This window comes from Procambarus clarkii, chromosome 27 (genome assembly GCF_040958095.1).
Source record: "Procambarus clarkii isolate CNS0578487 chromosome 27, FALCON_Pclarkii_2.0, whole genome shotgun sequence".
NCBI lineage: Eukaryota > Metazoa > Arthropoda > Malacostraca > Decapoda > Cambaridae > Procambarus > Procambarus clarkii.
Genome location: NC_091176.1, coordinates 27,175,423 through 27,187,668, shown reverse-complemented (window position 1 = coordinate 27,187,668; position 12,246 = coordinate 27,175,423). Strand labels below are relative to the sequence as shown.

The 12,246-nt window shown below is 47.0% G+C and overlaps 2 protein-coding genes across 4 annotated transcripts in view; one reads left to right on the top strand and one right to left on the bottom strand.

Annotated features, from left to right (window-relative positions):
• LOC123762560 (whirlin) overlaps window positions 1–12,246 on the bottom strand; it is a 261,198-nt gene that overhangs the window by 208,361 nt on the left and 40,591 nt on the right. The window lies entirely within an intron of this gene.
• Syt14 (Synaptotagmin 14) overlaps window positions 1–12,246 on the top strand; it is a 48,034-nt gene that overhangs the window by 16,003 nt on the left and 19,785 nt on the right. For all 3 annotated transcript variants that reach the window (XM_069332491.1, XM_069332490.1, XM_069332489.1), the window contains exon 2: window positions 8,228–8,389. In XM_069332491.1, coding sequence (XP_069188592.1) covers window positions 8,228–8,389 — 162 coding nt within the window. The remainder of the gene's footprint in view (window positions 1–8,227; window positions 8,390–12,246) is intronic.

Genomic DNA, 12,246 nt, shown 5'->3' with positions numbered 1-12,246 from the left:
AGCTGCCGGCGTGCGCACTTCCGCGTGGTGGTGGCAGCGGGCGAGATGAGAGTCATGGCAAGAGCCGGAAGCTGGCAGCATCCGGCTGCGTAGTTAGTGTGGGGGCCCGGTGGTGGCCCCCAGTCACCACCCCATTCACAGTTTGCTCCAGCCCTCTCACCGTCGCCACTCTACAACAAGGTGTGCTGTTGCTGCTGCTGCTCTTGTTGGTGGCAATGATGCTGCTGATGCTGCAACTTGTATTGTTCTTGATGCTGCTCATGATACTCTTCATATTCATGTTGATGCTACTGCTACTAGTACTCCTGCTGTTGCTGCCTCATCTGTTGTCAAAAGACAGCATCTCTCCTGTTTAATGAACAAATCCACAAGGGCCGTGACGCAGATTCGAACCTGCGTCCGAGTTAATGCTTTCTGGATGCTGGTGTTACCCCTAGTGCCGCTAGTTCTGCTACCGGTTACCTGGTTGATGGGGTTCTGAGTGTTCTTCTACTTCCCAAGCCCGGCCCGAGACCAGGCTTGACTTGTGAGAGCTTGGTCCAACAGGCTGTTTGTTGCTTGGAGCGGCCCGCAGGCCCACATATCCACCACAGCCTGGTTGGTCCGGCACTTCTTAAAGAAGTGTTGTGCTGCTTGTACCGCTGTTGTGCTGATATAGCGGCTGCTTCTTTATATCGACCTGTTTTATTTAGGGTCCTATTAATTACCCAAAGCTTCCTAGCCTTACGTAAGTAATGAAGAAATATGACGTATTTACTCACTATAATGTTGGTGCTGAATGTAGAACGTGAAAAAGCATATTTTTTCTCTGAAATAATATAATTTTAAAACGAAATTAGGTGAAACTAAGTGGCAGGAGACGCCATAGGAAGTCGACGATGAAAGCAACAATCTTGTGGAGCAACTTATCCATGATATATTGTTGCCTTTATATCTTGGAACTCCTGACTTTTGGAGTTTTGGAGTGCCGAAGGTGAACTACCTTCCACAGTGCAATAGACTCTCCACGTCACTTCTGTGGACATAACAATCATTAGCCAGAGATAAAGTATACAAGGAGAACATAGGATGGCGGCCTCTCACCAGGGAACTGTAAATATAATTGGATACACAATCTAGCTGGCGTTGACACTGTTACTTCCCTCACCAGAGATCTTCATCACCGACCCCAACCTCCTACTTGTCCCCTAACTCCCCTTGCCACTTCGGGGGGGGGGGGGGGGGGTATAGGGTGTTTATGTAGCTTCAGGGCACCAATCCCCCCAATACTAACAGTAATAAGTACTAACAGGAGCCTTTCGCAGATGGCGTTGATCTTGCCACACCTCTGCCAACAGATGGCGTTGTCTTCGTCACACCTATTAACTTCGAGTTGGAGTGCAGTTCCATAGATGGCGTTGCTATCGCCACACTTCACTCCAGAGACGAGGTTGATATCGTCACAGACCTCTACCAGCACTCACAGTTGTATTAATGCACTGTTCTCAGCTCAACACAGCAGTGTACTGTGTGAACTCTGTGCTCACCTCAACTGAGAATTATCCTGTGTTAAGTACAGTTTCTATTAATACTACTTTATGGAGCGTTTAAGAAAAAAATTGGCAAGAGGCGCCATATTTTTGTCTGTGTTGTCACGAGTACAGTTGCTGGTTAATTATTATTATTATATAATAATTATTATTATTACTGAGAAAATCCGTTCTAGCAGTGATGAAGATTCGAACCTACGCGCTGGGTGTTTCCAGGCACACACTCTAGTGCGATACACAGAGGGGGGGGCTCTGTGTTTTATTATTATTGTTATTATTAATGTTATTATTATTATTAAATTGAGGCTGGGGGATATGTATACATAGACAAGAATAATTCCAACTGAATGCAAGAAATTGGAAAGCATTTAAGTTAAATATATCAGGAAAATAATATTTTTGGCCGACTCCCGAGCCAAATTTCTGTGGGATAATTCAGATCTCATTTTTTTTTTTTTACAAAAGTCGCCACTTATACGCGAGCTTTTGTCCTTTTCTGTGATTTGTTCACACAATACTGCGAAAACAACGTGACTCTGTTACATGTATTTTTATCATTTAAATTTTGGGGGTGTGGTAAACCGTAGAAATATAATGTTGCTGGTCAGAAACAATATAAAACTACCAAATTCTTGTAAAGGTCCGTCATGGTTGTTGAATGTTACCGTCCAAGAGGATGGGCGCCGTCCCTTTCCTTCCGTCTGTCCTAATCCCTATCCTGATCCTTATCAAAGTGCTATGTAGTGATGTTGTTGTTGTTATAGATTCAGCTACTCGGAACAAGTTCCAAGTAGCACGGGCTATGGTGAGCCCGTAACTTACCTGGCACAGGAGCGGGGCAAGTAGCACTGTCTATGGTGAGCCCAAAGTGGACTTACCTGGCACAGGAGCGCTGCCTGTGTGTCCAAATTTAGATTGTTGTTGTTGTTGTTATAGATTCATATGTAGTGATGATGGCTTGGTGCTTTGTACTGATAGTTCCCCATCTCCCCATCTCCCCAACTCCCAACTCCCAACTCCCAACTCCCAACTCCCAACTCCCCCCTCCCAACTCCCCCCTCCCAACTCCCCCCCTCCCCCCTCCCCCCTCCCCCCTCCCCCCCCTCTTTCTCTCTCTCTCCCTCCCCCTCTCCCCTGAGGGGTGGCATGAGGGGAAGGGTGACCTAGTTAGTGACACGAACATCTGGAATGCTGAGAGAAGTGACTCATAGAGGGGAACCCCGGCGGTCAGTGTTGGGGCCGCATAGCGTGCAGAGGCAGGTGAGGGAGGGCAGGTGAGGGAGGGCAGGTGAGGGGGGTATGTGAGGGGGCAGGTGAGGGGGGACAGGTGTAGGGGCAGATTGTTTGCATGCTGGCCCCCTCCTAACCACTCCACATACTTCGGTTACCTTGGTGTGTTGTGCAGGCTCCTGTGTCAGGTTAGGTCTGCGCTGATGGGTCTTGACTGGTTCCTTCGGCATGGTTGTCCTACTCCCTTGTCGGGTCGTGGGTGCCGGGTTGTAGACCTGCTCCTACGAGGTGGTCCTTGAAGGACTTACCTCGCCTCCACGCAATCATTGAAGGATTTTGTGGGAAGTTCTCCCAAGAGGGGTGGTCACTGTATGTCTCCCTCATCCAGGCCCATACGTCTGAGAGTTTCTGTTTTGGTTTCCCAGCAAAATTAGGAAAGAACAGGGAAAGGAGGATCCATCTCCTATCCTCCAACCGTGGGGCCAGGCGCCTGAGAAGTTGTCCTCTGGTCTTTCCGCGTAGTTTCTCTTGGGTGTGGTTCAGCGTTTCTTAAGGGTAACCTCTATATGCCTAAACATCTCCCATAGGTCGTCTAGCTGCGGGTAGAGGGTTTCATCCTTGCTGTATATTCTTTTAAGACGTAAACCTAGGGAGAAGGGTAATGATTTCTTTAGGGCTAGCGGATGGCACGAGTCGAACTTCAGGTATGTATGAAGGTTCGTAGGTTTGTAATACGCCTTAGTGTTCAGGTGTCGGGTTGTTTCGTCCACGTACACCTTGATGTCTAGGAAATTTACTGTGGTGTCGTCGTGTTCTGGGGTAAATTTGATATTTCCGTGGACTGTGTTGGCCCAAGCAAAGCACCCTTCTAGACGTGGGAGTCCTCCTACCATGACTCCAAAGATATCGTCTATATATCTGTAGTACACTGCTGGGGCGTCTTCTCTGTGGGATCTCTCCCATTCAAATACTACATGCATACAGATGTCAGCAATAGCTACGCTACTGGACCCTCCTATGGCAGTGTCCTTCGTCTGTCTATATGCCTTACCATCAAATTGAAGGAGGGTATCCCTCATTACATGGAGTATGGTTTCCTCCTATAACTGTCTGTGAGGCGGCCTCCACACTCCTGCTTCTCGTAATTGCTGTGTAATTTTGTGTTTGTTTTCATCAAAAAAGGTTGCTACCACTTTGGCTGCCTCTCTCTGTGGTATGCTCGGGTGGAGCCATACCACATCCAGTGAGAAAAGACAGGCTCCGCTTGGAACTGGACCCCCTGATGCTGGCTATTTTGTTCAGGAAGTCTGTTGTATCTTAATGGTATTCCGTTTTTTTTTTTATAGAATAGTATTCTTAAAATACACCTCATAAAAGTAGAAACGGTTCAGGGATTTGCATCGAGGCTTGTCCCGGAATTGAGGGGAATGGGATATGAAGAAGGACTTAAATAACTAGACTTGACGTTACTAGGAAAAAGGAGAGAAGAGACATGATGGAGAGGGAACAAGAGGGCACAGATGGAAGCTTGAGATTCAGAAGAGTCGCAGAGATTATAGAAGGTTATTTTTTAGCGTAAGAGTAGTGGGAAAATGGAGTGAAGCAAAGGAGCAAGTTGTAGAACAAACTCCATTCATGATTTCCAAAGTGGATATAATAGAGATATAATTAAGGCAGGACTCATTGTATTTTATAACCAGCGGCTAGACGGGCGGGTTCCAAGAGCTAAATCTCGATTCTTCAGGCACACATAGGTGAGTAAAGGAATGGTAAAATCATGCACTAGAAGCCAGCATTATCAACAATTTCATAAGTAGAAAAAAAGGAATCAGTTGAGATCGGGAGCCATTACATTAAACAATAGGCAGTTCGAAAGGCGGGATCCAAGAGACGAAGCGCAGTCTAAGAGGTACAAACAGGTGCGTACATAAAGGGGTGAAGCACAGCTGTGTTAGCCACAGCCAACCATGGAAGTCGGTATAACAATGTTCGTCCTGCGTGCTCCCGGCCCGCCAGTATATTCCCCGCCACGTTTGTTGCTCCTGCAGGTGGCGGGGGACAAGTGAGCACCCGCGACACTGTGCTCTTGTCCACCCCCCCCCCCCACTCCCCCACCCCCACCCTCCACAAGTGCGCCTGTTGGTGGTCAAGAGGCCGGGGAGAACTGCTCGGCCCTTTGTTACGAGATGTCTAAAGAGAGAATACGCGAGCGAGAGAGAGAGAGAGAGAGAGAGAGAGAGAGAGAGAGAGAGAGAGAGAGAGAGAGAGAGAGAGAGAGAGAGAGAGAGAGAGAGAGAGAGACGATCCCGTCGTGGCGTTGGTCTTACTGTTATGTACAAGGCCAACATCCTCAAAGTTCCGCACCTGGCCCAACTCCGTGGACTATCAATAGTTACCACCCGTAGCACTAGGGGCTCTCAACCTTTAAAATTCTCATGCTGGAAGTGCCTTTCTCAAGAACATCACGCCATCAGCGATCATTCAGTCCTAGGCTGACGCGCATCTGGAATTTGTTCGCTCAACAGGATGATACATGGGAGATCAGGTCAACTGATCACATGATTATCTACTGATGCATATAACAGGCTCATGAAATAAATAGGCCTCTAGGAGTAGGTTTCAACTTAGCCGAGGAAGGATTACAGCTCTTGCCAGTAGTTTCACCGTGTTCCTTTTACGATAGTTCCCTATGTGATAGTTTCAAAGTTCATTCTCATGAAATAAATGAGTTTCTAGAAGCAGGCTTGAGATGAGCTGAGGTAGAATAATAGCTCTTGCTTGCACTTTCACTAGGTACGTCATTTGACAGCCCTTATGAACCCTAGCCTTAGTTGAGAGAGAGAGAGAGAGAGAGAGAGAGAGAGAGAGAGAGAGAGAGAGAGAGAGAGAGAGAGAGAGAGAGAGAGAGAGAGAGAGAGAGACAAACAGACAGACAGACAGACAGACAGAAAGACAGAGACAGACAGTCAGACAGCGATAAATAAATAAATGACCGATTTGCCGGGAAGACGAAGCCAGCGCCCCGCTACCGACTTGAAGGCTAAGATATTGATTCCCAATCTCTCTCTCTCTCTCTCTCTCTCTCTCTCTCTCTCTCTCTCTCTCTCTCTCTCTCTCTCTCTCTCTCTCTCTCTCTCTCTCTCTCTCTCTCTCTCTCTCTCTCTCTCTCTCTCTCTCTCTTTCTCTCTCTCTCTCTCTCTCTTTCTCTCTCTCTGTCTGTCTCGCTCTCTCTCTCTCTCTCTCTCTCTCCCTTGTGTTCTCTCTTCATAGTTCCTTCATAGGAGTCGTTGGTTGTCGCAATAGGAGTCCAACCTCCTAAAGGGGGTCACCCCCGACCCATCTATGCTCAACCCGTTCTCGCACTTGCTTATAGTCAATATTGGCTTATTTAATAAGTGTATATGTGACATACTAATTGATTGTGAATATTTTAGTTTACCTTGAAAAGCTTCATAGAAAACACCGACCTCACCTAACCTTCTTAGTATGTTAAGATAAGCATCTTATTGCTTTTTAATTACAATTATTACTTAACCTATACCGTTGATAGGTATAGGTATTTTTGGTAGCATTTAGTTTGAATATACAGTATTCTCTTTTTAGATAAAGATCTTCAGCCACGTTTTAGGACACTGCTTTCGATCTAATCAATTTATGTGGTGAATGAAAAGACCAACTTTATGCACTTTATCTTTACTGCATTAAAACTTTTGGTTTTTTACAAGCTCTCCTAATCTATTTTTACCTTACTGCCCTAGTCTATAAAGCCTTATTTTGAAGGTTATTTTTTTTTTTTGGTTTTGAAGGAGACATACGCGCCCACCACTATGTCTCTGACACGTGCTCTAGCTTACGTCTGTTACAGACAAAATATAGAGTTTAGTGCGCAAGGTAAATTGTTCCACTACGTTGTCAATAAAGATTATGTCATATTTCTGAGTAAAATAAACGACTGTTGACTTTGACCCTCCGACACTTTTATCCCCTTACTAAGAAGTTCTCTTTATCAAAGCGGCATTAATCTTTATTGCATAGATCCTGCAGAAACTTTTGTGTTGGAGTAGCGTCTCTCTCTCTTTCTTTCTCTCTCTCTCTTTCTCTCTCTCTTTCTCTCTCTTTCTCTCTCTCTCTTTCTCTCTCTCTCTCTCTCTCTCTCTCTCTCTTTCTTTCTCTCTCTCTTTCTCTCTCTCTGTCTGTGTCTTCCTCGATTTGTTTGAATATTAATTTCCTGCTTAGAAAAGTTTGGTGGGGTCTTCAATTGTGGCCAGTATTTAGAGCCTCAGCTCTAAACCTAATTCATGCTCTAAACCTAGCCCCGACTCTAAACCTAGGTCCTGTTCTGGCTCTAAACATAGCCCCAGCTCTATTACCAACTCTTACTTTATGTAATGACTTTCAAGCTACTCAGAGATCCGGCCCCAAGTTCAGATTTAGATCTCTCAATAACAACAATACGGAAGCAAGTTATGTCCAGGTTAATGATCAAAAGTTACAAGGTAAATGAAGTCACAGTTAAATATAAGAACGTTATCAACAACATGATGTAATAATTACTTATTATTAAATGCACTTAAATGAAATGGAGAATTTCCTTCAAGACAGTTAACACCACTAGTCCGCATAAATATCAGAGTCTGTTATACGGGGCAGCCAAGTGTCAAGACACTTGTTAAGCAAGGTAACAGTACACATCTTGACACAGAAACTAGGCTACTGGCACAGGAATTACATTCAGACAATCAGACTGACTCTGGTGTCTCAAAATCGACAGGAGAGCAAATATGGATAAGGCTGTCTGTCTCATAAAGATAATGACTGTCCTGTCTTTACGTCTGTCTCTCCCACTGTCTGTTTCTGTTCCCTGAACACGTTCAGGACTCGTTGGAGGGAGTTCCTGAAGTTCAAGTCTCAGTCAAATGCATAGATAGACTAAGATCTATGGGGACGCGGCCCAGATATGAGACGGTGAATGTAATTGGATAAACTTTACACAAATTAGTTGAAATTAATGTTTTTACTCCACGTGATGTTTTGATAGTAAATACAGCCTCTATGTTCTCTCTGATGACCTGGAGGAGGTCAAAAGGATTAACTGGAGTATTAGTTGTTTCACACTGGGGGAAATTTAAGTAACGGTGTCAACCGGCTTTAACAGTGAAGTAGCCCATCTCCAGACTCACTGGCGCCTAACTCTCTGTGTGCGAGCTCTTGTGAATATTTCAAACTGCTGTATTTATTGCACAGAGTTTCATTAACACTGCAGACCGGCTCTTTCTCCCCCTCTCACCACCACAGACCAGCTCTCTCCCTCACTACCACAGACCAGCTCTCTCCCTCACCACCACAGACCAGCTCTCTCCCTCACCACCACAGACCAGCTCTCTCCCTCACCACCACAGATCTACTCTCCCGTTCACCAACTCTCTCCCTCAACACCAACACTCACAGTGTCTCTGGCTCTCCCCCAGTGCCGGTGGAGGCGACAGCATTCCTGGGAGCGGTGGCGGCGTTTGTGGTGTTCCTCTTCGTGCTGTTCCTCTACCTGAACAAGAAACTCTGCTTCTACACCGTGAGCGGCTTCCCCTGCTGCGACGAACCCGTCTCCAGCCTAGACAAACTCAAGGAACTCGGTAAGTGTCTCTCAGTCGCTCCGCTTCCTCCAACAGGAGCAGCATGTTTAAGTGTATAATAGTTAACCTGTGAGGACTGAATGATTGCTGATGGTGTGATGTTGTTGAGAACGGCACAATTAAGAGATAAACTGCTGATGTCTCAACGTTTTGTGTTGTGGTAGCCGTGTTTTGCTCCTCCGTAAAGTTAATAACCGCTGACCGGGAGCTAGGTCCTTGTCAGCTCTCTAGGCAACCCGTTCTCACACTTATTATAATCAATATCTTGCTTATGAATAAGTGCATATGTGACATAATAATTTATTGTGAATATTTGAGTTTATTATTTGAGTTATTGTGAATATTTGAGTTTGAGAGCAGGTTGGACGCTTGAACTTATCTCGAAGAATGCTTCGCTGTCGACCCCCTGTTCGAATCCCACCACCATTATCGTTTCACCAACATACTGCTAATACAAATAATTGTCAACAGACACCTAACCTAACCTCGCCCAAACTACACACACAAAATTCTAACATGTAATATAATAAATTTATGGTTTAAAAACTATTTTTTAATAGTTTATTTTATCCCATACGAAACATAGCTCCTAATGTATGTCCGGCTGAAGTCATTCATGTATATGTCTAGACTACTCTTGAAACAATCAAGTGATATATCATGTTACTCGGTAATTTGTTCCACAAATCAATCATTCTGTTTCCCAACTAGTATTTACCCAGGTCTTTCCTAAATCTAAACTTATCCACTTTATATCCATTGTTTCGTGTTCTATTTTGTAATATATTTGATACCTTATTAATCTCCCCGATAAATGGTATTTGATTTGGTCATAGAGATGAACGGTAGCCGCTCAAGCGGTGACCATGGACGGTAGCCGCGCAAGCGGTGAACATGGACAGTAGCCGCTCAAGAGGTGAAGATGAACGGTAGCCGCTCAAGCGGTGAACATGGACGGTAGCCGCGCAAGCGGTGAACATGGCCGGTAGCCGCGCAAGCGGTGAACATGGCCGGTAGCCGCGCAAGCGGTGAACATGGCCGGTAGCCGCGCAAGCGGTGAACATGGCCGGTAGCCGCGCAAGCGGTGAACATGGCCGGTAGCCGCGCAAGCGGTGAACATGGCCGGTAGCCGCGCAAGCGGTGAACATGGCCGGTAGCCGCGCAAGCGGTGAACATGGCCGGTAGCCGCGCAAGCGGTGAACATGAACGGCAGCCGCTCAAGCGGTGAAGATGAATGGTACCAGCTAAGACCTATCAGAGAGAGCCACGTCCCCAATGCCTGGAGCCGGCAACACCCGCCACCACAACCTTAGCGACATCGACTCTTCCCGTTTCTAGTTCCTGGTGAACCACGCTCCCTGCTGGCCCAAGCTGGCCGACTGCCGCGGCCCAGAGAGAGAGAGACGACTCCGTCAGCGGTGTTGGTGTGAGGGTGTGGCCAGGCGGGCTGGGCGGTACCAGCTGGAGGGGGCGCGGGTGGCCATGGTGTGTTGTGGCATGATGTGTGTGTGTGTCTGGCCCACACGGCAGCGTGTTGATGGGGTGCGACCCGTGTGTGTGTATATATAGCGACGCATTATACGCTCCACTACGCCATGACGCAAGTGTCTGTTGAACAGTGTACGGTGGTTGTCAAGGTAACCAGCCACGCCTCTCATATGCCTTCCTCTTGTTGCTTAAACCCTCCTCCCTTCCCCCTTCCATACCCCTCTCTCTCTCTCTCTCTCTCTCTCTCTCTGTCTCTGTCTCTCTCTCTCTCTCTCTCTCTCTCTCTCTCTCTCTCTCTCTCTCTCTCTCTCTCTCTCTCTCTCTCTCTCTCTCTCTCTCTCTCTCTCTCTCTCTCTCTTCTTCTCTCTCTTCTTCTCTCTCTCTTCTCTCTCCCTCCCTCCTCCATTCCCCTTACCTTCCTCATACCTACCCACATTCCCCTCGTGTTAGACCCTCCTTCGTTCTCCAGCTCTCCCTGTAGCCTTCTTCTCTTCTACCTTTAATCTTCTTCTCCTTTTAATCTCCACCTTTTCCTCCTCCATCCTATTTTTAGTTTTCACTTCTTTCCCTCTATTTTCTTTTTTTCCTCCTCTCACTTTTTTTACTCTGTTTCTTCCCCTCTTCTTCTTCTTCTTCTTCTCTTCTTTACGTCCTCCTGGATGACGTCCTCCCACGGTGCCCTGAAGAAGGCGAGGAGGGTCGGAGGCGACAGCAGTGAGGTGTCGGAGAGATGTCGTCCTGCCTCATGACGGAGAGGGCGGCAGGTGACAGCAGACATGACGGGCAAGACATGTCAAAAAAGAGGAGGAGAGCTGGGGAGGGAGGGACAGGGACACTGACAGAGGAAGGTGGAAGAGCGTGACCCCCAGGTGTGACCTCGTCAGTGGGAGGGGGAAGTGAAATAGAATAAGGTCAATAGGTTCCACCGTGGTAAAGGTCAGGGTCACGTACATCTGCGGCGGCGTTCATGTGGTTGTTACGAAGTCACTCAAGGTCACGGGATCACTCAAAAGTTACGGGGCCACTTAAGGTCACTGGGTCACTTAAGGCCATGGAGATCACTTAAGATCACACGGTCACTTAAGGTCATGAAGCCATTTTATCATTTAAGAATACATTAAGAGTCAAAAGAACAAATAAATAGAGCGATACATAATTAAGTATTATTGATTGATGGAGAGGTCAGAGGTCAGGGTTAGAGGTCACAGTTCAGAAGTCAGCAGTCAGGGTCGGATCACGGGTCAGAGGTCAGGCTCAGCATTCACGGGCCAGGGGTCAGTTGCAGGATCAGGGGTCACTGGTTAGACCCCTAACCACTGAGGTCTTTGGTTAGGGTCAGTCTCGGGTCAAAGGTCAGGGTTATCAATCAGGGTCAAGAATTACTGGTCAGAGGTCAGCGTCCGGGGGTCAGAGGTTAGTGGTCAGGGTCAAGAGTCATAGATCACAGGTCAGCAATCGGAGTCAAAGTCAGGGGTCCCCTCTGACCCCTGACTAAAAGAGTCAGGGTCAGAGGGCAGCAGGTCAAGGATCAAAGTTCAACGGTCATGGTCAAGGCCAGGGGGTCAGAGGAGCATTATTTATTCTGTCAGTTATCCAAGTCTGACGTAATAGAACAGAGGACTGTTAGTTATCCTTGGGAATATATCAGTCTAAGAGGTCAAAGGTTATTACCCAGGTCACAACAAGGGTTGTTGTGACCTGAGCATACATGGGCATCACCCTCACTGGAACGCCACCCAGAAAGAAGGGAGAGTGAGAGAAAAGAAAGTGAGTGAACGAGAGAGGAAAGTCGATTGAATGGGGGACGAGAGAGAGTAAATAAGGGAGGTTAGAGAGAGAGAGTGAGGAAACGAGAATGAGAGAGAAGAGTGAGTGAAAGGATGAGTGAGAGCGAGGGTAGAGTAAACGGGAATAGTAAGTGAGAGATGAGAGTGAGTGAGAAGTAAGAATGAGAGTGGAGAGTGAGTGAGAGAAGAGAGAGAGAGAGAGAGAGAGAGAGAGAGAGAGAGAGAGAGAGAGAGAGAGAGAGAGAGAGAGAGAGAGAGAGAGAGAGAGAGAGAGAGAGAGAGAGAGAGAGCGAGAGAGCGAGAGAGAGAGAGAGAGAGAGAGAGAGAGAGAGAGAGAGAGAGAGAGAGAGAGAGAGAGAGAGAGAGAGAGAGAGAGAGAGAGAGAGAGAGAGGCACCAGGGTGTGTGACTGGCATCGGCCAAGTCATCAAAGTTTCACAATATTAAAGAGACGAAGCTAACGGCTTCCCCTCTAGGTGAGGAAGGATCTCCCTACTTCCCCCCCTCTCTCTCTCTCACTTCCCCTGTCTCTCTCTCACTTCCCCTCTCTCTCTCTCACTCCCTCCTCCTCACTTCCCCTCCC